The sequence below is a fragment of the Protopterus annectens genome, chromosome 9.part0, assembly GCF_019279795.1.
Source record: "Protopterus annectens isolate FY-2018-M chromosome 9.part0, PAN1.0, whole genome shotgun sequence".
Taxonomy (NCBI): domain Eukaryota; kingdom Metazoa; phylum Chordata; order Ceratodontiformes; family Protopteridae; genus Protopterus; species Protopterus annectens.
Genome location: NC_056743.1, coordinates 962,622,876 through 962,650,686, shown reverse-complemented (window position 1 = coordinate 962,650,686; position 27,811 = coordinate 962,622,876). Strand labels below are relative to the sequence as shown.

Below are 27,811 nucleotides of genomic sequence, written 5' to 3'. Positions count from 1 at the left end.
ATGTCTCCACAGCAGTTTAAAACTCCTTACATCTGGTGCAACTAATTTCCAAAAGGATGTCCTCCAGATCCAAATAAGTCTTAATTCTCCTTTACGCATCTTTCATCAAACAGGTTATCGAATATAATGCCCCTTTTGCTATGTATTTGTTGAAGAATATCACTCCAGTTTTAAGGCTGTAGAGATTGCTAACTAAAAAGTCAATGGCCTCAGGATCCTCAGTTATCTAGGCAAACAGACAGACTTCTCACTGTACTCTGTTTCTTATAGACACCTGTTGATCTGTATCTGGCCTTATATGAGTCACAAAAGACTTATCCCTTCTTGAGCTCCTATTCTTTTACAGAGCAAAAGGTCTTCAAATGTTCTATTATGAAACTCATAGCCTTCATCAACAGATAAATAAGACTCGTTGACATGACAGGCTCATATTCAAATGCATCCCCATCTCTAGAACAAGCCTCCACAGCCTGGAGTGAAATCTGAGTATAGCTTATTGGCTATGCTTAAAATGCTCTAAATGTGATTCATATCCCATGCTACAAGTGAATAAACTGATTGAAAAATTGTCAAGGCTAGATTCCTGTCCACATTGCAATTAACCAAAGGCTATTGGCAAATTCCACTACCCAAAAGCTACAGAATGTATAATTTTCCACAGCAGATGGGAGTTTTCACTGTAAAGACCTACCTGCCTTTTGGTCTCCCAAAGACAAGTGCAATATTATACAGGCTAATAAGCAAAATTCTTAGAAATCACAACAGATATGCAGTAGTATACCTGAATGAAATAATATTTGCTGAGGGCTGGGAAAGTCATGTCCACAAATTCTAAGCTGTTTTAAATTCCTTCTGCCAAGCTGGTCTGATCTATGTTTACAAAGGGTAAGAGTGTCAAAGAGTTCTTGACTCGTGGGTTGGGTGCCATCCCTTAACACTCCGGGCAGACTGCACTAAAGTTCTCCATGTCCTTCAGAATATTGAGTCAGTACAATCTACCTAAAACCCTACCTTTTGGCTTACCTATCCCTAGACAACCAGCCATAATGTGGTTATGTACTAACTTCATTTAAGTGTCCTAATAGGCCTTGGAACTGGTAACTGGCTCAGTATCTGATCTTTATCTTTAGTTTGCAGATCAGGTCATTTTTTTAGCTGAATGTATAGCTATGAAATAAGGGTTTTTTTACTGACCCCCTATCTACACTTTCTATATTACCTCTAGTTCCACTTAGTATATTGTTTTCTCAAAAGGTCTTCTTAAAATTGCCACAGTTTATCTGTAAGTCAGTGAAGTCAGCACTCTTTTTTCAATATTCTGATTTGAAGAGGAGGCCATAGGCTCATTTCCTATAAATAGTGATACAGCCTTTTCCATTTTATGTAATTCATCTTTTATCGAAGGTAATGTATGAAAAACACTTTCTTCCAGCGGGGGTACTGGTGCCTTCCCATTAGTATTCTCATTACTTCCTATACCACTAGAATCCTGCTTCTGTTTCTGACTGCTTCATTGCTTTGGTGTATTAGAGAAAAGAGTAGGGCTCTGTCCAGGTTTTCCTTTCCCTTTGTCTTAAGTACGGGATTCATCTGTTTCTTTCTTAGTTTCTACATTCATTTATTCATTTTTAACTATACATTTTCTTTCTGTCAGTTTACACATCAATTTCTTTTATTACTTTCACTATTGGAGTCATTCTGTAAAATTCACTTTCTCAGTTCTCCTATACACTGACTTCCTTCATTATTTTAATAATAGGAGTCTTTTGTTAAAACCCTGTATTAGGTTTATCTAATTCTTCCACCCAAAGGAAGATCTTAGCCTTTTCTAAGTCTTATGACACTACACCACTTTTCTTCATGGTTGCTGTATACTTCAAACAATATCTTTGGTTGAACCTTCCCTCCATAATATCCAGGGATCTTTAAGCTGGGGAAATGTAAGTTAGGCACTAGAGGTATAGGGTGTAACACTTTGCCTGACAGATCTTAAATTTAACTTGTGCAACAGGGTATTCCCTCATCTCCATCAATACATATCACTTCAATTTTATTTATTTATTTCAGTTTGATAACCAGGGAAGCCCAACTGGGCCACAAGAAGCCTGTTTTCAGTGGAGGCTCTGGAAGAAAAACTCCAGAAACAATTACAATATGAACAAAGATACAAACAGTTACAGAGAAAACATGTGAAAACAAACAATTGATTTTATAGAGGAATACATCATAACATTTACAATACATCAAGTTCACAGAGTATACAATACAGTGGATTCCAGAGAGATAGATATTACTTACTCAATACATAGTAAATGAGAAACAGTTTTGAATACACATACATAATATGCATAAATATATATATATATATATATATATATATATATATATATATATATATATATACACATACACACACACACTTTTTTTTTTTGTTTGTTTTTTTGAGACCGGACTGTTTTGCTTACTAGATGTTTGATTCTTGTACAAATATGGTGCTTAAGCTATTGTTATCATGCTCTATGTGTCCAACAACCTCTGCCTTTCCTTTCTCTCAACCACAATATTACATTTGATAAATTCAGTCACAGCATTATCATATTCCGTAGATTTACATTCTGCATGCTTTTAAGTAAAATTTGTTGGCTAGTACTAACAGCTTTTAAAGACATAGTATTGTTGTCAGCAATCTGCTATGCTTGTAATGCTCTACATGCCCCTTTCTACAGCATATAAAATAAACTAACTCAGGTGGTGAGTTTTTTTATTTTTTTTGCAGGCAAAGCAGTATTTTTAGGCAAAGTCTTAGTGGTGCCCTTGGTAGTTGCAAATCTAACATATAGTTTCCAAATTCAGTTAACAAAAAATGTTCTACTAGTTGAATTTATAGCAATATCACTTTCCATAGTTTCACTTTCTGTAGGCATGCTTTTAAGTAAAAATTGTTAGCTAGTACTAACAGCTTTTAAACACACAGTACTGTTGCCAGTAATGAGCTGTGCTTGTAATGCTCTATATGCTCCTTTCTAGAGCATATAAAACAAATCAACTCAGGTGGTGACATTTTTTTGTTTGCAAACAAGGCAACATATTTAGGCAAAGCCTAGTTGGTGCTCTTGTTAAACACAAATATAACATATGGTTTGCAAGTTCAGTTAACAAAAATGTTCTACTAATACAACTAGATGCTTAGAAGACTTATGGTCACTCCAGGACACCCATTTTCTTAAGTTTAACTGGAAGTGTCCTTTAAACTTGTCTACAAACCTGATTTATGAAAATCTACTTATTTAACTTATGCAAGGCTCTAACTACAATTTTAAAATATGTACTAAATCAGTGATTTATACCGTATAAGGCTGCTCATATTAAATCTCCAGTTAAGAAATTTTAGAGACCTCAAGTGAACCTTCAGACTTACCAGAATCAATCATTTAAGCTTCTGGTAGTCATGGGCATCCATCTCTTCTACGTCTGTATTTGCCTTCAATGAGTTCACAGTCAATTTCAATTTTAGAAGTTTGCCCATCTCATCTTGAAGCCACTGCATTCGAGCTATATATCTTTTGAAGATAACTGAAGCTATAGACCAATAACTCGCCTTCTGACAATATACAAACTATATACTGGAAGTGATCCAAACAGAGTTTATAGTCATTTAGAAAAAAACTCAATTATGGCTATAAAACAAAATGGCAATCTATGGAATAAATGATAATTTGTTGTGAAAGCCATTAACAGAGGATTGAAAAAAAGGGAAGAATTTAAGTATGGCATGAATTGATTACAATAAAGCCCTTGACATCATCCCACATTCATGGATAAATGAACGCTTACAGAATATAAGATAGATCCTACATTGATATATTACATTACAGTGCCTATGAAACAATGGCAAACCGCTCTGCAATTAAGTCATGACAAAAGGCCAAATTATTATCCCAGGGATAAAAATTGAAAGAGGGATATTCCAGGGCAATTCTTTGGCACACCTGCTGTTTTGTCTTGTGCTTAACCCATTAAGCTGTTTAGGCTATGGTTACAATCAGGCTCTAGAAAACAAACTTTTTAAAGATATTTCATCTACTTTTTGTTCAAGTGACATAAAACTGTATATAACTCATCAGATGAGGAGTTCAAATCATAACTGCAAATGGTTATAACTTTCTCAGATGATATAAGAATAACACGTGGTCTTGATAAATGTGCAAAAGTAACATTTAAAGCAGGAAACTGCAATACCAAGAAAATATCAGTCTGGGACATGAATGTGATATAAAGAAACTCAAGCAGGAGGGAATGTATAAATATTTGGGAAAAGATGAAGGATCAACAATAAAACATGAACAAATGCAAATAAAGCATAGTAAGGAATACTTCAGAAGACTAAAACTTATATTGAAAACTGCCTTGACATCTAGGAATAAAGTCAAACTTTTGAAAGTCAAAAAACAAACCAGTAGCTAGGTGATGAGTTGCAATTAGAGGAGTGAGTCCTTGTGCAAAAGATTGAAGTGCACTACTTGTTGGTGCATGACAAGGGGGTCGTTGTACAGGAATGGGTATTTTTGCTTGAAGATCTGTAGCACCACAGAAAGCCATCGCATACTGTAGGATGTGAATTTATAAGGAAGACTTTGAAAGCTGGACAGCTGCAAGTGGTACCCCAGTGTGCTAATGTTATTTTGCAAAAGTCGAAGAAAGCATTTATTACTTGCTTTAATATGTCATTTTAAGAAGCAAAACTCGTATGATCTCTTGTGGGATTGCTGTAACCATTCCTGAAGCCTAGTCTGCAGTTTGAATGTTGTTGTGCACACCTTTATGTACAGTCTAACGTCTTATCAGGGCGGGCTTTTTACTTCAATTATGATATATAAGCGTCATGATTCCATGCTATGATGTTCTGAAGAAGACAGATTTACTTCTGTAGAAAGCGCTCAACCTATTTTATGTCAATAAATTAAGTGTTTCCAGCACAGTATCCTGTATTCCTGGCGTTCATTCACCTTTGGTGTGTTTGCAATTTTGTTGTTTCGCTGGGATTATCATTTTTATTTCATAACTGCAAATGGTTATAACTTTCTCAGATGATATAAGAATAACACGTGGTCTTGATAAATGTGCAAAAGTAACATTTAAAGCAGGAAACTGCAATACCAAGAAAATATCAGTCTGGGACATGAATGTGATATAAAGAAACTCAAGCAGGAGGGAATGTATAAATATTTGGGAAAAGATGAAGGATCAACAATAAAACATGAACAAATGCAAATAAAGCATAGTAAGGAATACTTCAGAAGACTAAAACTTATATTGAAAACTGCCTTGACATCTAGGAATAAAGTCAAACTTTTGAAAGTCAAAAAACAAACCACAATCCAAAAATCGGCCTCGGTTGCAACAAGATGAAGAAAGATAAAAAATTTCAAATAAGCAACTAAGAAGTGCTTACAGAAAAAACTTTAATTCAACAAATAAAAATAAAAATAAATCAGATACATCCAGTGAATCAAGCGCTTTCGTCTCCAAACATTTGGAGACTTTATCAAGACAGAGCATGCCTCAACTGACAGCAAATTTAAAATACAAAGCTAATTACTGAACCAATCAACATCCAGGGTTCATGAATAATTCATGAGCAATCACTATTCCTACAATTTACATCTAATAATGTCAGATAATCACACATAAAACATGCATCATCCTAAATATTACCCACTATAATGCATATAAATACATAACTATAAAATACATTATTAAAATAAAATTGAATACGTGTAAATAAAAATCTAATAAAACCTCAACATTTCCTATATGTTGTACACTTCAAATAACCCTAATATACTGTAATATAAATGAATAAATACATATATAAATAAACACATAATAGATACAGTATAAAATTCACCAATGTATATATATAAAACATAACATTAATGCATATGTTTCAACTGTTAAAAATTACAAGAACATTTCTTTAAAAGCATCATCTGTCTAAAGCTTTTAATCTTAAAAAGCAAGTAATTGCAACAGATTCATTTAAGCCTGGCCATTGGCTTGCATTTGTTTTCAACTGCCATATGGCCTCACTTTTCTCCAAATATAAAGTCCAAGGTCCACCTCTTGGGTCTAATTCAATAACCTCAATGACAGTGAATTTAAAATCATGTCTGGGCCATTCCATACAATGTTTTGCAAGGGCATTGGTTTCTTTTTGCAGTCTGATATCTCTCAAATGTTCATAAATACGGTTTTTAAGTTTCTTTTCTGTCTTTCCAATATAAAAACAAGCACATTTGGAACAGAAAGCACAATAAACCACCTTCTCAGTATAACAGCTGCACTTTTTTTGTAAATAGACCTTTATACCATTTATGTTAAATTTTGACCCTTCCTTAATATGTTGGCAATAATTGCATGTCCCACACTTCTTCATATGACCCCCATTCCAAATCTGGTAACTCCTTTCAAAGATGTTCTTTAAGGTTTGCCCCTTTCTATATACCACAATAGGCTTCTCACTTATGCATTGTCTAATGTCATTGATTGAGGTCAAAATTATCCAATTTTTATCCAAAATCCTGAAAATTTCTTTACTGTCAAGATTATAAGAAGTGATAAAAGCTGAATGAAACTTCCCATTTGCTTGCACTTGTTCAACAGGTGTCATAACATTCACATTAAAATTGCTGTCTGTATTAATGGAACCAGCATTCAAATTTAAAACCATATAACTGTTCCCTTCATTGCCAGAGTGCACCATCTCCGAATTCAATATAGCATGATAAAAACCTCTCTCTCTCTCTCTTATTAACTACTTCCAACATTAAGTTGTTAATTAAGTCCAATGGGTATTCTCTTTTAAGAAACATATCTTTCAACAGTTCACATTCATCCAAAAAAAAGTCGAAACTAGACACCATCCGAGCAGCACTAACAAACTGTCCCTTAACAACTGCTCTTTTTTGCTTGAAGGGATGGCTACTTTCAAAATGTAAAAAAACTGTTTGAATACGTTTCCTTCCTATAAATACATGACTCAAAATTCCTTAAGACTGTATTTTTTGTCAGTTTAACATACAAATATGAGATTTCATTGGAATCGATATTATGGGTGAACCTTAAAAAGGCTGTTGAATTATTCATGTGAGTTAAAAATTCATTAATCATCTTACTTGGTCCATCCCAAAATATAAAAATATCATCCAAAAATCTCACATACATTTTACAATATTGATAATAAACTGAATTAATAACAAACTTTTTCTCCCATTGTAGCACCACCAAATTAGAGTACAAACCACCACATGGAGAACCCACAGCAACACCAGCTGCTTGGATAAAAAATTCACCATTAAAAAATATACAGTTAGTTTTTAACACAAGTTCAAATAGTTGTTCGTATACATTAATTTTTGGTTGTGATACTCCTTTTTCCAATAAATAGTCACATGCCCATTCAATACCAGTATCATGGGGTATTGAGGTGTACAAATCCTTCACATCAATGGTGATGAATACACCTGTCTCACTGTATTCTAAATTATTAACCCTTTCTAAAGGGTTCCATGAATCCTTACAAATAATAGTTTCTTCACTAACAAAACATTTCAAATTAATATCCAAGTATTTTGCTATGGGATAAGTGATAGAACCACGCCCATTCACTATATACAAGGAGTTTTTGGATGGTGCACTGACAGGTAATTGTACTCATCTATAGAAACTGAGCCTTCAATAAAGAGGTCCATTAATTCATTTTTAACTTTGTTATAAATGCCATTTAACTCATTAATAGAGATTTTTCTGTATGCATCACTCAAGAGAATATTGTTCATTCTTGTGTTATAATCATCTAGGTCCATAATGACAATACCACCACCTTTATCTGGTTTTATAATCCGCACATCTCTATTAGACCTAAGTTTGTTTCGACCATCCATCTCACTTTTACTTAAGTTAGGTGAACGTGCATTTCTGTGTATATTTCTAACATCTATTTCACACATTTTATCAAACATCGCTAACGCAGGGTGTAGGGGTGGGTTGAACGTACTTGAAATGTGCAAAGGGTTACTTACATATTCAACAGATTTAAAAAGGACATTTAAATTCAACTTTCTAACAAAATGTCTGATATCAATTAATGTTTGTGCAATGTTAAAATTTTTGGCTGGGATAAATGATAAACCTCTAGAAAATAAATCACAATCATTAACATCAAAAATACATGAAGAAAAATTGTATACATTAAAATCATTTCTAGAATTCTTTAAAATAACACAATTATTCAACATATGCTCATTCTAATTCAATTCCATTTGAAATTGGTAGTCTGTGTGACTGTTCTCATTGTGGAGATTCATGACATGCACTGACAAGGCAGCTTGAGTGTTTTTTTTTTTCTCTGTAAACTCTAAAAGCTTCAAGATTTGATTTCCCGCTAAAAATGTTTTTTTCCTCACTAGAGACAACCTCTGCTGTGCATGAGCCTATTTAGATACTTTTTAACAAGTTTATGAAGCTGCAGCTTGAGGAAACAACAGTGATGACATCACTTGACCTTTTAAACTTGTTTAATGGCTGTATTTAGAATTTTTTTCTCTTTAAATTCTGTTATCCTTCACTTAGATACTTCAAATGGTAAATAATTAGTTCTGATAAAAGTGTTTAACTTCTTTGAAAATACCTATGATATTTTATAGATGCATACATTCTGCAGATTCAATGACATTTTTAGTAACTAAATGACATCAAATGAACCAGGAGCTGCATCAGAAAACTCATTATGCATATTAACATCGGACTTATGTTACATAACTAAACCTTTAGTAACTAAACAGAGGGTTGTTTGGCTTTTTTTTTGTAATAAGTGTTTTATATATATATATATATATATATATATATATATATATATATATATATATATATATATATATATATATATATATATTCAACAGATCCTTACATGAAAAATGTTAGATGACTGACAAAATGGTTAAAACATCTGAAGTTTCTTGAAAAGTCTTAGAAATATTGACAATTTTCTTAACCTTCAGCTTCTGATGTTTATACATACTTTGATTTGATGTGTATTTCTGACATATCTACTTATCAGAGGTGCTATTATTATATGTGACATATTCATATAGCTTCAGTTATATTGGACACTCTCATTTTAATGTATACTTCATGGGCTAAGATTTCTTTAGTTGCTTTCATAATACTTTTCTTTTTTGTTTTTATACTATATTCTAAGCAGAGATGGATAATTTGTGTCTTTTGGTGTTGGAGAGCTGGCGGATGGATGGTTTAGTTAAGTTTCATGTATGTGTTTGTAAATAGTTTAGGGTTTTAAAAGTAGTGCTTAATACACGTTGCACATCCATGATAAGTAAGTTTTCAGTAGATTTCAAGTCAACACGGAGGAAATGTCTTTTAGTAATTAACAACATACATATTATAGTCAATGGCTTATAAATGTTTATCATTAAATATTAATGGTTTGAACAATAATGTCAAAAGAGCTGTTTTGCTTAAATATATTAAAATGCATAAACCTCAGATCATCTTTTTACAGGAAACCCAGCTATTAAAAAAAGACCTACAAAAATACTCATTTAATGGCTATACCATTCTGGCTGATTCATGTTTTAAGACTAAGAGAAGGGGCACTCTTATTCTATGGAAAAATACTTATACTATGCCAAGAATTATAGATACAATTTCAAATAAAGATGGGATGCTAAGCATGGTTATTTTGGAAATCAGTAGGAAGTATTATACTTTGATTAATACATACTGGATACCAGGACTAAGTACTAAATATGTTGACAAATATCTGGACCTGATTACTTTAAATGCAAAAGGGGAATTTATAGCAACAGGTGATTTTAACTGCCTATTATCAGGCAATGATACTTCTAAAAATGGTACAATAAAAGTAGAATCTCAAGCCAAGAAATTAAATTACTTTACACATCAGATGAACCTTAAAGATATACATGGTCTGAGAGAACATTATTCCTTATTCTATACTCACTATTTATATTGGTTTGGTAAACAAACAAACATTGATAAGGTCTTTGTATCAAATAATATATACTCAAAAATGAGTGACGTATCTATAATGACTTGTCCACTTTCAGAACATAATGCTATAAACTTTATATTAATTACGCATGCAGATGATTTATGATTTCTACAGAGAATTCCTGCTTATATAACTAAGTTAAAAGACTTTAGGGAATGGATAATGAAAGAAATAGACATGTTTATGGAAACAAATGATAATGGTGAAGTGACTGATACTATACTATGGGACACTTTTAAAGTTTATATATATGGCAGGATAAAATCTTGGTACCTTAGAAAAAGGAGATAGTGGAACAAAGAACTTTTAGATTTACAAAAAAACATAGACAAGATAAAAATATATGCAAAACCAAATAAAGTAGCACATAAAGAAATTACTAAGCTAAATCAAAAATATTTAGAAGTTCTGAATCATAAGGTAGTCATAAACCTGGAAAATTTGAAATTACAATCTTATACTGTAAATCCTAAATATCTACATAAAATAGCGGTAAAATCCAAAAAAATAAACAATCAAAAATCTTATCAATGAGATTAAATATAAAAGTGATGGTTCAGTTAAGAGTATATCTAACTTAATGGGGATATTAGAAGTGCTCGAAAACTACTATAAAGATATAAATAATAACATACCACTTTTAGAGACAGATAATGTGATAAATAGGTTCATAGGTTCATAGGTTCATACTAGGCTATCTGCCCGAGGGCATTTACAAGCCTAGCCCATCGTTTTGTGGCTTACGCCACCCCTTTAGTATGGGGAACTATACCCATTATTTTGCTGTGCCTCTGTCGAGCAGTGACACTGAGGTAATCCCTGGGGTATATCTGCGATCTCCCATCCATTGGTCAAGATTTCTCTTGAACAAGGCCAGCGAGGTGCTCTGCCTCACATGTACCGGGATTTTGTTCCACAGCATAGGGAGTCTTTGGGTGATGAATCTATCCCTCCAGCACGTCCTATTAATAGCCGTGTCAAGGTTTAAGTCTCCCCTTGTGGCTCTGATGGATCTAGATTTTTGAGGTGAAGCATATTCATCAAATCTGGGTTTGACATGGCCTTGTATGTTAGGCAAAGGTCACCTCTGAGCAAGCGGTGGCGACTGAATAGAGCTGGAGTTCTTTCAGTCGGGCAACATAGGACAGATTTTGAGACCCTTTATCCTTTTGGTGAGGAACTTTTGTGGCCTCTCCAGCTGCTGCAAGTGTCGGGTCAGATACATTCCGAATGGGGCATTGTACTCAATCATTGGTCTGATGAGTGATGAGTAAAGGGAGACTATGACCTCCCTTGATCTAGATGAGAATCCCTTCATGATAAGGTGGGCAATGTAGAAGGTCTTCCTAACTACTTTAGCTACATGGGTGTCGAATGACAGACTACTATCAACCTGGGTCCCCAGGTCCCTGATAACTTCTTCTGTGCTCAGTGGATTGCCACCTATTTGGTAGCTAGGGGTAACCTTGTTTTTCCCGAAGGGTATGACTATGCATTTTTTGGCATTTAACTTTAGGCCGTGGCTCTGGCACCAGTTATCCGTTTCTGTGAGACCCTTCTGAAGGATATCTGTGTCAGATGTGTTTTCTACTATGGCGCCCAGTTTGCAGTCATCTGCAAACTTTGTCAGCCATAACCCTCCTGTGTTTGCTTGTACTTCGGAAAAGTAGATGCCAAACAAGAGTGGGCCCAGGACTGAGCCCTGTGGGACACCACTTGTGACAGGCTTTGAGTCTGACATGGCGCCAGCAGCTCTGACCCTGTGGGTTCTGTCACTCAGCCAGTTTGCAACCCATCTTGTGATGTATGGGTTGACATTTAAGCTGATGAGTTTTTCAATGATACCCGAATGGGGTATTGTATCGAAGGCCTTAGCCAGATCGAGGTAGGCTGTATGGACTGCCTTTCCCTCATCAATGGCTTTGGTGACTGTTTCGAAAAAGTCAACCAAGTTTAAAAGGCATGATCTGCCTTTGACAAAGCCAAACTGGGTTGGATCCAAAGTCTGCAAATTCCCAATGTCTTTATTTATGAGGTCCATTATGATCCTCTCCATGGCTTTGCAGATAAGGCTTGTCAAGCTAATGGGCCGGTAATTTCCAGGGTCGGTGGAGGCACCGCCTTTGTGAAGTGGTACCACAGTTGCAGTGCGCCACTCCCTGGGTACGTATCCAGAGGTAAGACTTTGATTAAACAGCTGTCCTAGCTGTGGGTTTAATTCCTCATTGAGTTCATGGAGCACACAGCCGGGAACACCATCAGGTCCCATGGATGCTGTGTTTTTCGCTTTGGAGAGAGCAGTTCTCACTTGGGCGCTGGAGATGTTTGGGGCGCTGCAATCGTTTGGTATAGATATCTCTCCTTTTGGGGGGGAGAAGTTTGCACTGAACCTGTCAGCCAGTATGTTGGCAATGTCTGTAGGATCAGTAATCTTCACATCATTTTGAACTAGCTCTGAGCATATCTGGGAGTTTCCTCCCAGGTTTCTAACATAGCTAAAGAAGGCCTTATGATTGTCTTTTGAGTCTTTAGCTATTTTTCTCTCGAAATTTGCTTTGGATGATTTTATGAGAGCTCTTAGTTTTTTACTTATAGTGATCAAGGGTGTCTTACCTTTTAAGGATTTTGCTCTATCTTGTAGTAGCTTCCTCCTTTTGTTGTAGAGTTTGTTTATGGCTGGGGTCCACCAGACTGGACGCTTGCCTTTGGTACAAAGAGTCTTTGTTTTGCTTGGGATTGCCTTATCCATGCAGTCCTGCAGGTGCTGGTAGAAGGCATTTGTAAGTGATTCAGCGGCTTGAGTACTGTTTTCCACTGCTCGGGGCCTTAAAGGAGACCACACTAGTCTTTAGAAGTGTGAAGTCGGCTTTTGAGAATTTTTTTTCTGTGGTCTTTTTTATTTCAGGTGGGGGTGGGATGAGGACCTCCAGCGAGATTAGTTTGTGGTCTGATCTCACCAGTGAGGGGTACACCTCCGGTGTTGAACATTGTGCTCCCATGTTCGTGATGATGAGATCAAGTATGTTATCTCCTCTTGTGGGGATGGTGACTAGTTGTTCCATGGCATTTGAGTTTATGAATTCCAGGAACTTTTGGGCTAGGGTGTTTGGGCTTGAGTAGTGTTCCCAGTCTATATTAGGGTAATTGAAGTCACCTAGTATGATGGTGTTTGGTGATACATTTATCCCCTCTAGTGTTTTCAGGAAGGCCATGTGAGGTTCCTGAGTTTGTGAGGGTGACCTGTAACATGCTACAATTTGCAGAGCAGTCTTGCCTATGGTTAATTGCACCTGGATGGTCTCAGATGCATCGTGCGTTGCCACCAATCTTGAGGTGTGGGTGTCCTTGATGAATATGGATACCCCCCCTCCTTTCTTGGTATTGTCCGTATAACTACGAAGGTTCACAGGTTCATATGCTGGTACTAGGCTATCGCCCCTAGGGCCTATACAAGCCTAGCCATAACAATTCCCTGGTGTAAATGTAACAAAATAACATATTAAATAAACAAATAACACTAACCTGTACCTCTCGCCTCTGGGATTCTGGATACTGGCTAAGGCTCTTGCTGCCTCTATAGTGCCTTTTTTAGGCAAGGCTTAAACGTCGAATGGACCACCATAGTAGATACAAACAAGCAAAATCTAAGGGCAATGCTACTCAATGCTAGAAGTCTAAACCTCAAAATGCACTTACTCAAGGCACTCCTTAATCTATGCAGTGACAGAGACCTGGTTTAAGGCTCCAGAGAGCACCCCTGCATTACCAGGCTATAATTCTTGCCACACCTTTTGGCCACCTAAACTGGACTGAAAAACTAAAGGAGGAGGTGTGTCCATATTCATAAAGGATATCCACGCTAGTTGCTCAACATAATGCATCCAAAATTATCCACGTACAATTAACACTGGGCAAGACTGCATTTCAGGTTGTTACAGATCCCCTGCCATGCCCCAGGATGCCCACTCCATGTTTCTCGATATACTGGATAACATTAAGGTACAGCCCAATACCCTAATACCCTAATATTGGGAGATTTCAACTACCCCACCATCAACTGGGAAACGACTCATGTACTAACTCATTTGCTCAAAGTTTTCTGGAATTCATCAATTCCAACACCCTGGATCAGCTTGTCCATACCCCCACCAGCGGCAGCAACATCCTGGACCTGGTCATTACCAACATGGTTAACAGATGCCCAACGCCAGAGGTCAGCAACTCGCTGTTCAGATCTGACCACAAGCTAATCACCCTAGACATCCATATCCCGCCCTCACCCCCATTAAGGATACCACCATAAAAAACTTCTCCAAAGCCAACTTCACACTTCTTAAGACAGAAGTGGCTAACTTAAAGACACCCATACAGACAATACAGACAGAAAATAGAGGCACGACTACTGAATCATATACAAATGCACTGTATAAGCACATACACGAGTGCATGAACAGTGCCATTTCCGACAGAACCTAGATGCTATCCTCCAAAAAACGGAAACCAATCTGATGGTCCCCTGCCATAAACAAACTCTACAATATAAGGAAGAAACTGTTGCAAAAAAGAGTAAAATCCCATGATTGCAGGAACTCCCTGGTCAGCCTCATTAAGAAACTGAGATCCCTCATAAAATCCTCCAAAGCTAGTTATGAAAATAAAATCACCATGGATTCTAAAGGCAACCACAAAGCATTCTAAAGCTATTTCAAGAATCTCAATGGCAACACTCAGATCTGCTCTGAGCTACAGCACAATGGCACTAGATTTACTGAACCAACTGATAATTGCCAACATCCTGGCAGACAGGTTCAGTGCAAACTTTACCCTCCCTCACCCCCCAAAGGGCCCATCTCCATACCGGAAGATTGCAAAGCCCCTGTAATCACCGACGCACAAGTAAAGACTGCATTCTCCAACACCAAGAACACAGCATCCATGGGACTAGACAACATCCCAGGCTGCGTTCTGCATGAACTACAGAGTGAACTGGCACCCCACCTAAGTACCTTGTTCAACCATAGCCTCACTTCAGGCTTTGTGCCTATGGAATGGCACACAGCGATGGTTATCCCACTCCTCAAAGGGGGTGCCACCACTGACCACAGAAACTACTGCCCCATTAGCCTGACCAGCCTTGATCTGCAAGGCCATGGAATGCATCATCCTGGATCTTATAAACAAAGACATAGGTAACTTCCAAACTCTGGACCCTACTCAGTTTGGCTTTGTAAAAGGTAGATCATGCCTCCTAAACTTGACTGACTTCTTTGAAGCAGTCGCCAGAGCCATAGACGAGGGTAAGGTGGTGCACACAGCCTATCTTGACCTTGCCAAGGCTTTCGACATCATCCCCCACTCTGGTATTATAGATAAACTCACTGGACTGGGCATAAATCCCTATGTTACAAGATGGGTGGCCAACTGGCTCACTGACAGAAACCATACAGTGAAAATAGCTGACTCCAAATCCGACTTCAGACTAGTGACAAGCGGAGTACCACAGGGTTCGGTCCTGGTCCTTTCCTGTTCAGTATCTGCTTCTCAGAAGTCCAGCCTAATACAGCTGGTCTCTGGCTAATGAAGTTCACAGAGGACTGCAAACTAGGAGCCATAATAGATTCGCTTAAGGATGTAGACATTCTACAAAGAGGCGTCACTGAGACTGATGCTTGGTGTGAAATTCATGGCCTAAAGTTCAAAGCCAAGAAGTGCACTGTCATTCCCTTTGGGAAAAACACCATACCCATGAACTACCACATAGGCGGCAGCCTACTAAACACCGAAAGTGTGATAAGAGACCTTGGGACACAGGTGGACAGTATTCTCAACTTTGATAATCACGTCGCCACAGTAGTCAGGAAATCCTTCTACGTGGCACACCTCATCACAAAGGGGTTCTCCTTCAGAAAAAGAGAGGTCATCGTTCCTCTCTATTCATCCCTCATCAGGCCCATTATAGATTACAATGCCCCATTTGTCATGTACCTTGCAAGACATCTACAACAACTAAAAAGGCCACAGAGATACCTCACAAAGAGGACTACCAGCCTCAAACAGATGCCATATGCAGACCGTCTCAAAAAACTCCAGCTCTACTCCACTGCATATCGCCTACTCAGAGGCGACCTCTGCCTAACATACAAAGCCATGTCTAACCCAGATCTGATGGACATGTTACACTTACAGAAATCCCAATCTCTCTGGGCCACATGCTCCTGGGACCTAAACCCTGTCACCACAATAAACAGAACATGCTGGAGGGATAGATTCCTGTCCCACAGACTTCCCATTCTCTGGAACAGACTACCCATTCATGTCAAGCAAAGTTCCTCAGTAGCCCTCTTTAACAGAAATCTTGACAATTGGATGGGAAATAGGAAATTCACCCCGGGGATCACTTCTGTGGCTCTGCTCGACTGGGGCACAGGAAAATAATTTTCTAGGATGGCAAAAGCCAGGGAACCTCTTTTGGCTAGGCTTATATAGGCCCTAGGGCAGATAGCCTAGTACTTACCTATGAACCTATGAACAGAAGTGAAAGAGCAAATAAAAAATTTAAAAGATAATAAAGTTCCAGGACTGGACGGAATAATTCCTGAACTATATAAGATTTTTCCTGAATATATAATACAGAAAATGATGAGTGCCTTTACTATGGTTAAGCAAAAAAGTATAACACCCCCATCATAGAAATATTCAATTATCTCTTCCATGTTAAAACAAGGTAAGGACCCTAAATCTTGTGATTCATGTAGGCCAATTTCGTTACTAAATACTGATTATAAACTTTTCATGACAATATTAGCTAACAGGATAAAGAAAATATTACCTAATCTAATACATAATGATCAGACAGGGTTCATTCTTCATAGAAAAGTGCAAGATAACATTATTAAATTACTATCATTAATAGACATAGCATGCAAATACAAAAAACAACTGACTATTATCAGCCTAGACATAGAAAAGGCTTTTGATTCTATTAGTTGGTCTTATCTACAAAGAATTCTGATTGGTTTTGAATTCTCCTTAGATTTTGTCAACTTATTAATGAAAATTTATAGTGGGGCACAAGCTTATTTGAAAATTGGATCATGTCTATCCTCACCACTAGAAATCTTCAGGGAACTAAACAAGGTTGTCCTTTGTCACCATTATTGTTTGCTCTTTCAATGGAACCTTTTGCTACATATATCAGAAACATGCAAAATATAAACGGCTTTCAAGTTAATAAGGACTACTGTCCTAAGATACAGTTATTTGCTGATGATATGTTGTTAATGTTGGGTGATATTAATGGTTCTTTGTATGATGTTATAAATACCTTAAGCAAGTCTGAAAGAATTTCAGGGCTTAAATTTAATCATAATAAATCCAAAACATTACTAATTAACAAAAAGATCAACAAAAACCTAAGAGACAACAGCCTGTTTAATTGGGAGAATGATGTATTAGAATATTTGGGTATCAGTATAAAGAGTACATGGAAAGAGTCTGTTAAACTAAACTACAATAATTTAATAACCAGCATTAGTGAACTAATCAAAAGATGGAATAAAATGTTCTTCACAATGGAGGATAGGCTCTCTTTAATTAAAATGATAATTTTACCTAACATTTTTTTATATACAGTCATTGATATTACCCCCTCCCAAAAACTTATTTAAAAAAAATAGATTCCATGCTACTTAAATTTTTATGGTTCCCCTTAAAATCTAGGTTTGCACATAAATGGCACATTAGAGCTTGGAACAGTAATGGGAAAGCATTCCCTAGCTTAGATCTTTATTCCACTTCAGTTATAATTAATGTAACATTACATTGGATCTCACCTACCTATATATCTGGCTGGACAATAATACATGAGATTCATATAACTGCTGTCAGAACTATAGAAAATCAATTTAAGGAACAATACGGAATAAGTAGAGTTCATTGGCTTTTATGTGAATTTTGTTTATTTAATAAGAAGTTTGATCATTTTTCTTATGACATTAATCAAATATTTAATCATTTTAAAAATATAATTGATTGTAATTACAACATTAAACAATTCCTATTTCTTATATTCCCTATAGCATACTCCCCTGATTGCCTGAACTCTTTCAACATCAATGCAACGCAAAAATTAAAGGAAAATAACTTGATATTCTGGCATCAGTTTATTGAAAATAAGAGTATTAAACCAGTAAACTCTCTTCTATGTAGTTTTGATAATAGTCAAGGCAGTTGGTTGTTTATACACTCATTACGACAGTTGACAGAAAACAAAATGAGAGTATCAATCAACCTAGAGACTGAATCTATACCTAGTTTGATCCAGCTTTTTATTAGGTGTCTTGAAAAGAGAGATGATCAAAAATTAAGTATCTCACCTATCTATAAGATACTAAGAGAAGACACTCTAAAGTTTGACTCACATTTTTGGAATTACTATGTAAAGATTAATGGAGAACAAATATCTGATGAATCTGAAAAACTCTTATTGAAATCTACGTATGGTACCTCTTCTTCATTATACTGGAGATTATACACATGGAAATTTATGAATAGTAGTTTCTATACTCCATATAAAATAAATGTTATACTCAAAAACAGTGAAAGTAAATGTTGGAAATGTGATGAATTACTAGAGGTCAACTGGGCAGGGGTGTAGCCAGGATTTTAAGATTTGTACTCACAGCTCGCAGTCTGCTGCCCGCCAAACCACACCCACATCAACACATTGATCTCCGCCCACACCCCTTACCAATCACTCTTCAAGCCACTTCCCTTCACAGTGCTGCTCTCTCCCATCCCTGACAAATACATGCCAGGATGCTAATCATTTATATATTGAAACAATAAAACAAACATGGATATTTCAGTTCAAGTGTAGAAAAGCACGTAAAGTAGCTTACCACATTTACATTATAGCTAACTTTACCACAGTGCAACTGAATCCAACTGACCACTCATGAGTGCAATCCATTTTAGTGGATACTGAGGGAAGCAAAACCTCGACCCAAAGAAACTGCTTCTTGCTCCTTACTGGGTCAATCATTGCTAGTTGGCTTGCATTTGCATAGGAATCTGTCAAGCTAATTGCTCTCCTTTTCTTTCCTGATTGTTCCAACTAGATTAAAGGGTCTGGGTACAGTAAAGCTTCAGACGTCCTCAAAGTTCCAAAAGAACAACACTAGATTAAAGGGTCTAGGTACAGTAAAGCTTCAGACGTCCTCAAAGTTCCAAAAGAACAACACTAGATTAAAGGGTCTGGGTACAGTAAAGCTTCAGACGTCCTCAAAGTTCCAAAAGAACAACACTAGATTAAAGGGTCTAGGTACAGTAAAACTTCAGACGTCATCAAAGTTCCAAAAGAACAACACTAGATTAAAGGGTCTAGGTACAGTAAAGCTTCAGACGTCCTCAAAGTTCCAAAAGAACAACACTAGATTAAAGGGTCTGGGTACAGTAAAGCTTCAGACGTCCTCAAAGTTCCAAAAGAACAACACTAGATTAAAGGGTCTGGGTACAGTAAAGCTTCAGACGTCCTCAAAGTTCCAAAAGAACAACACTAGATTAAAGGGTCTAGGTACAGTAAAACTTCAGACGTCCTCAAAGTTCCAAAAGAACAACAAAAAGAAATACCATGAAAAAGATAATGGGAAATAGACTCATTTTTTCTTAATTTTGGAGAGCAGTAAGCACCCCTTTATGCCATTATATGTACCAACTCTATGTGCGCACCACTATGAAGAAAGGAGAAATCTCCCTAAAGAAGTCAATCATTGCTGGACCACAATTAGAAATTGCACTGGGAATGATTTCCTATAGGAAAGGCATTTATCTTTTTTTTTCTGAAGGCTACCAATGCTCCAGCCATTTCACTTTGACCATGTATAGGGAAGCCAAATTTAAACATTATGCAGTCAGTGATACACTTATAAACAATGATAATGTTAATGATTGTGTTGCAGGTATAGTTATGGTTGTATAATATTATAAACGGCTGATATCTCACAGAAGTTTAAGATATGATGAAGTATGAGCAGAAGATGAGACTACATCTGACCTGACGGTGCTAAGTCAGAGACGGAACATGAAAAGGGAAGACAAACTGACACTGCCTTGAAATTAAAGTTAACTAATATTAATTTAGTAGATCTTTTTTCTTGCAAGAAGCACACATATACACAAATGAACTCACTCATATACTCCTGTACTAAATTATTTGTAAGTTTGCTGACAGAGAGATTGTTATATAATAGATATTACAAGTGTGGTGAGAATCCTGCACTGTTATCTATCAACATGTCAGTTTGCAGAGGGAAAGAAAACTCAAGAAATTTAAAAAAAAAGGTAGTGCTTCTCCAGTAGAGGAATTATCCCTGTAGTCTAAAAACAATCCTATGCTATCCCCTTACATAAACATGGCAAATCACATCAATTGGCAAACTTCAGACCTATAGCCATCTTGTCCTATCTACAATACTAAAAAATATGATCACATACATCTGGTCAACCACCTAGCAAAGAACAAGTTACTTTTCACAGCACGTCATCATTTTAGGCCAGGCCATATCACAGAAACAGCATTACTTACTTTCATAAAGTATGTTTGTTACAGAAAAAAATCAAGGTAAAATGGTAGCATTCCTATTTTTAGACTTGTCCAAAGCATTTGACAGAGTTTTATACCCCCTGCTTTTTCCTTACATTTAAGGAACTATGCCTAACAGTACAATCAATTGATTTACAAGTTACCTCAGTGTGTATGCCGAGCCGGGGAGCTGTCAACATCATAATAAACAACATTAGAACCTTTAGCCTTTAATATATTTATAATTAAAATGCATACAGCCTTTCACCAAGCAAAACTACTCCGATCTGCAAATGACTCAACAGTAATATGAGCTGCTACTTCACCTAAACAGCACCAAAATGACCCGAAGACTTCTTTTTCAAAAACTAAAACTGGATGGAACATTTTAAACTAGTTCTATGTCCAAATACAACTAAAATATGGTATTTTCACCTCCTACCTTACAAACAAACTACAGAAATCCTTCCAAATTGTTTTGGTGCTATGCCGCGTACTCGCAATTATGCAAATTTTATTAATCACGTAACTTGCCTGATAACGATCACTTACACTCCGGATAGCATCCCATTCATCCTTGCACATTGATGACACACCCCAGGACATGCTGGCACTAAATGATGATGTGAATTAAACTGAAAGATACATCGGAATTAAAGGGGCCATTCATTCAGAAATTCATGGAACCCCCTTATTTTCATACCTAAAACAGAACTTCCTGCAAATTTTGCACTAGTTGAGTGATATTTTTTCTTTCTTTTCAGTTTGGGATGGGTTTCTCCCTGGGTCCTAGTGCCTGTTTGCTACCCCTCCATTAGAAAAACTGTACTGAACTGCATACAGTCAGTACGCTTCCCGACATCCTTGCAGCTGGGTTCACATGTTCAATAAATGTAGAAATGTTGTTCAATACTGGAAAGACTTCAGATATTTTGTAAAGGTTTTATGGTCTGATAACTGTCGTATTTCTAACTCACTAATCCTATTCAATGTTCCTATACCTAATGTAATACCTAAATCTCAATTTCAGTTACTCTGGTTAATTCTTGCAATTGCCAGAAAAGTTATTACTTTGAAGTGGAAAAGTAAACAAGATTTGATGTTTAAAGAATTTATTAATTTAGCAAAAGTTGTTTGTAAAAAAGAACTGCAAACCATTTGTTATAGAACCCACAACATTACTCATAAAAAATAGCATGGCAAAAATTGGAAGACATTTTGAACAAATACTGATAACTTCTCATGGATAAAATGACTGTTTATCATGGATGAATATAAATGTTGCAAATATTTTTGTTATTGTTTTATTGTACTTGTTATATGTACATTTGCGTATGTTTATAATGAAAACAAAATAAAAATGTTTTTGGAAAAAAAAAAAAGAAATGATTGTGTTACCTGTTGACCCATTGACATGGCTAATGATTCAACTAACATACTAATATGGTAGCACTGTGATCTTGTCTTCTCTCCGAGTGAAGCAATGGTTTCATTCTACATAAGACTTAGCATGACTGACATATAAGAAAATACAGAATTTTTCAAATCAACAGCTAGGACTTATTTCTAGGGAAATGGTAGGATGTTAATTCTTGTGTTGAGTAATAAATACTTGGAAATATGTCCATATATAAAAAGAGAAAAGTAAGCTAGAGTAGAACTCTGTGCATAGCAATATACTACTGCACTGCTACAGAGAAGCATAATAGTATACTGCTTCGCACAGAGCAACATAACAATATACCACTATGTGCACAGCAGCATAATAGTATTCCACTATGTGCACAGCAGCATAATAGTATACTGCTACATGCACAGCAGCATAACAGTATATTGCTATGTATAGAGCAGCATAACAGTATAGTGCTACTCACAGAGTTGCACAATAGCATACTGCTATACACAGAGCAACAGAATAGTACAGTGCTACATGCATGGCAGCATAATAGTAAACTGCTATGTGCATAGCAGGATAATACTATACTGCTATTCTATGATTTGGGTTTATTACGAATAACTGTGTGCTGAAATTTGTAATAAAGAATCAGAATTGCTCTAATGTTAGTTATCACATACTTATGGTAATCTTGCCCATAGTAATTGATAAATACTTTGTACAGACTGGCTGTCTGCAACAGAAGCAAAGGTTTTCTACCTTTTTTTTTTTTAATTTTGCTTGCACTTAAGTTACTTGAATGTCATTATAGAATTGCCTTACTAATTGGGCAACATTAAATGCATGCAATACATAAGAGCAGCCTACAGCTACCAGTAAGCCTGTATGTTTTTGGGAAGATGGTAGGGGGGCAGGCTCAAGAATACACAGGGATAAGCCACACAGATAGAAGTATAAATAATGACTCCAAAAAATATCAACTAGAAGTCATGATTCAACTATGAAGACTCAAACAGTGAGATAAAAGACCCCTGAACTGTCATGCTGCCCAAAAATATAAAGAGGCACACCTGTTGTGTCACTCATGCTGCTGACATTAAAGTGTAGGAGCTAATCAGCAAAGCTTCTCTTCAACACATTCAAAACACAGACTGAAGACAGTCTGTAGGTGAAACAAGTGCTGCACTGTACAGCCAAAGTATGCTCCTAGCTCAACAGAAAGTACATTCACATACTAACTGCTCAAAATGGCACAGCACTATATGTTACATTTAGAAGGCATGGCTCATTCTAACATACCTCTTAACTGTGCAGGTATTTGCAGAATGTCCTGATTTTTTACTCATATTTTTGGCCTGCTCATCATAAAATGCATGGTTTCCTGTCAAATCATTCAGGACTGAAGTTACTAAATAATAACATATACTTTAGGTTCAGACTTCATATCCTTCAGAAAATGAATGCTCATGCAAAACCTGTTATTCTAGCAACCTTCTGTGTTTATAAGAGCAATATTTAAAAATTTGGGCCTTTGCCCCCCACCCACCCCCGCCCCAAACATTATTTAGCTCTGTCCAGATTTCTTGCACTGGGAGGCTGACAGGTATGCAAAAGACTGAGACAGCTAACATCAGTCTGTCCCACAAGTATAGGAAGGTTATGTCAGGTGACATGTTCTCCTCATGCATTCACTTTCTATTGCCGATGGCTATATATTTGAGTGTATATCACATAATATATGTGTGCTAATTCATTACATGTCAGTCACTGCCTGGACACAAAGGTGGAGACTAAGTTGCACCAGTCACTAACCCCATGGACTTTGAGTTAAGGGAGAATGAGTATTATGGAAGTTCCTTGAAGGAAGTCATTCAGTGAATCAAGCCACATTAGTGTGAAAAGGATCAGCTGCATGACAGAGTAATGGAGCCTTGAATACATTTTAGATGACTCAACTTTGAGTAATGGCTCAGCTGCTGGAGAAGCCAGATAAAGGTGGATAGGACAAAGGGGCTGATGGCAGCATGCCCATCCCTGGAGGAGGAAGTGATAGTTATAATCAGCTGTAGTTGCCTGCTACATATGGAGGTCTGCAAGCAATGGAAGGCAGCATGAGACTAGGGAACACGGGCTTGGTGGTAGCATCCCTCATTGAGCTTGTGGGTGGCAACAAGTGCATGCAAGGTACAAGCACAGTAGATCGTTGCTGTGAAGTGAATGTTCATATCAGCCACCAGGTACATGGATTAGAGTTTAACACAAATGCCCTTACAGTTTATATAATAGGTGATAGTAATTGAAGGAGATGAGAATGGAAAGTAATGCCCTGGCCTTGTGTGGGGGGGGAGTAATTAGGGACCAGTCCTGGTATGTGGACAGACAAGGTCTGGGGGAGCAAAACAGATGTTCACACCACTGGGACAATGACATTCTCCACCCATGCCAACATGGGGTTGTAAAGATGCAGGCAAGGCAAAAACTCCCCCAAAAAATGCTTCATAGCTGCCTGGATGACAGTCCCGCCAGATGACTCTCTTACCCACTGGTAGCCTTGCATAGGTGTGATACATTTCATGACTGGAGGGCTTAAGAAATATACAAGGTGGAGATGACTGCTGGCAGTCATGGTGGGGAGAAAACATACTAGAAAAAAATATTAGTATGAAAGGGTCATGGCAGTAAACTTGATTAAACAATGCCTGGCCACTCCAAATGAAGAATTTCCTATATGTTGCGGTACAGTGAAGTCGGAATTATTACTACAGGCTGCAAGTAGCTTTGCACCATGAAGAAAACACTTGAAAAATTACTGTGTAATGCTATTCAGTACTAAAATTCACTACAATACCTTTTTTGCATCAGTGAAGACTGAATATCCTAAACCCATATTTTAATATTTGTGTTGATTACAATCATGGTTATGTTTAGAAAGAGAAACAGTGGCACAATTTTCTGTATGAGGGTAGATGTAAATAACAGTTGGACTGGTTTGCTCTATCATTTACAACTGTTCAATTTTTTTTTTCTCTTTGAACTTTTCCAGGCTTACCTTCTCCTAGAGATTCATCTTGAAAGACATAATCTAAATTACATTTGTTGAATGGTGTTACAATTTTAAGCTACATATCAAAATGCAACCATTAGTAGACTGAACTGCCTTGTTTGAGAAATCTACTTACTTGTAAAATGCTTGGTTCTCTACCCCACATTTCCAAAGGTGCTTGCAAGCAGCTGGTGTAGAAACATGGTATGTTAGGACGACTTTCTTCTGAAAATTTAAAAACAGAAGAAAAATTAACAGATCATTCACTTATTGGTTTACACAAAATAAACCATTATTAGACAGAGCAGGTCCATTTCTAACACAGGGAGAGTTCATTAGAATTTCTAGAGTTTTGACTATAAGGTGTTCCATGTCAGCTTCAAACCAGAATAACAGATGCTAAGCAAAGCTAGCTTACTTACTTTTTATTGAGTTGAGTGGTCAGTTCAGCATCCCAGTACTCTTTACAGCCATCTATTATTGCTTTAGCATTTAAACCACTACCACTTGTCACAGCATCAGCCTATCAGTGCAGCAAATCCTTGACAGTTTTACTACATATAACTCACAATTACTAAATTAATTTATTGCAGACTGCACCAGTGTTACTTATTTGTTAACTGGGTAAACCCATTAGGCTCAAACCGTTTTTTTTTTTCCCCAGAGGCAACCCACAAACACTCACTGGTTAAGTATCTTGCTCAAAGTTACCCAATAGGCAAATGGGGGCTAAAGAATCAAACCCTGGACTACATGATGATGCTTGTTAGCAGTTGAAGGCTTTGCTTTCCTGTGCTAACCTACCAGCCAACCATCCAAGCATATCCACAGAAATGATGCTGCAATGTAACATTCCCACAAAAGTAGGTATAAGACTGTTTTTCTGTATGTAATCATTCTGCCATAACTTTTGAAAACCTGCTCAATGATCATTTGGTAAATTTGATAGTAAACGTTATTGTAATGTGCACAGCCAGTCCATAGCTTAACAAGTATTTTACTCATAGATACTAGAACATCTATGCACCATTACCACTCTAATTATGTAATATTCTGTAATATATACAGACAGTAACAAATTAAGTATACCTTGGGCCCCATGCTGTCTTCAGTCCATGGGATTCTGTCCTCCACCTCTGCTCCAGCCCACCCGGGCCAAACTTATTATTTCAAGAGAAACACACACTCACACGCGCGCACGTACACACACACACACACACACACACACACACACACACACACACACACACATACACACACACACACACTGTGCAACAAATGGGGACAATGCCAAAGAAGAGTATTTAATTATTACTCAATATATAATCAAACATTGGTATAATAACATGATTTACATTAAAAAACATTTTATGCAGCATATCCACATCTGAAACTGAAATGTATGTCATTATTTAGTGACTACTGTACTGAATAATTTGTCAGAAAACCATAACTTTTATAAGGACTAAAAATTATGAAGCAAAATGAGGGGCATTCTTTAAAAATCTGTGATATTTCAGAGGTATGATTACAGCAAAGATGAAAAAAACTATGAGCAACTGCCTTACTTATTGTAGTCTAGGGTATGATTCCCTCATTTTCCATTTGCCTACTGTGTTGTTGACCAGTTAGTTAAAAAATCTACAAAATTCTTTACATCAAGAATCCTGCTACTAAATTTTAAACCTTGAATATACAAATGCGATTGAAAGTAAAATGCAGGCTTTTAAAGTATTTCAGCAGCTTGTGGAAACATGAATGCCAAGTCATAACATGTCATTTTATGGAAGGAAAAAGGGTCCAGCCCACTACTGCATTACTAGTGTAACAGCCAACCCTTTCACTAAGCAAAAAAAAAAAAAAAAAAAAAACAGTCACAGTACACATAAATAAATTAAAGCTATCCACAGTACTACAAAATGCATCTTTGTTTTCCTGTACTCCTCAGCCTCCATTTGCCTACTTGCAAGACTGATCAAGCCACTTGTTTATTTATTTGTAATTGTTAACCAGGGACAGATGCACAAATACCTTTTTCAGGCTCAGTGAAGGAGCACTGTCTGAGTAAATGACTTGTTCAGTCACAAAGCAAGCAAGGCCAAGGGAATCAAACCCTGGCCCAGAGGAAGAGGCTCATTAACACCTCAAAGCCTTAATCCTCTGAGCCAGCTTAACCTTTCCCCCCAGTGGACTGCTTAGTTCTTCCATTTTTAACATACAACATACAATATCACTGAAAACAAATTAGTAATAAATGTCAACAGTATTAACTATTTCAACAGCTAGTAGAGAGATGAACACTAACTTATTATAGCAATTATTACTGTCAGTATTCAGCAACTAATTAATTTAGGACAGAAAGATAGGGCAAAGTAGCTTCCTCACTGACAGCTATCCTGTCCATGCAAATAATAACAATAACAATAATTTTATATGTAAACTATACCCCATTGTTTCACTCTGCACAAAAAAATATACACACAAACTTCAGCTTCTATCAGACACACAATATCCTAGTGGAAATGGGCCCTTCAGGAGACAGTATACCACTCCTGCCTGTGAGCATAACACTGATTTCTGCTCTCAGAGAAGTACTTTGACCATCACTACTGCAAACTGTATCAGTCACTCCTTCAAGAAAGCCACATTCTACACACTTCTGAAGTCTGATTAAAAAGATGATGATGGCCAAGACAT

The 27,811-nt window shown here is 36.8% G+C and overlaps 1 protein-coding gene across 1 annotated transcript in view; it reads right to left on the bottom strand.

Annotated features, from left to right (window-relative positions):
- Nucleotides 1-27,811, bottom strand: part of FRMD3 (FERM domain containing 3) — a 1,518,736-nt gene that overhangs the window by 464,656 nt on the left and 1,026,269 nt on the right. The window contains exon 9 of the mRNA XM_044082188.1: nucleotides 25,251-25,339. Within this exon, the coding sequence (XP_043938123.1) occupies nucleotides 25,251-25,339 (89 nt within the window). The remainder of the gene's footprint in view (nucleotides 1-25,250; nucleotides 25,340-27,811) is intronic.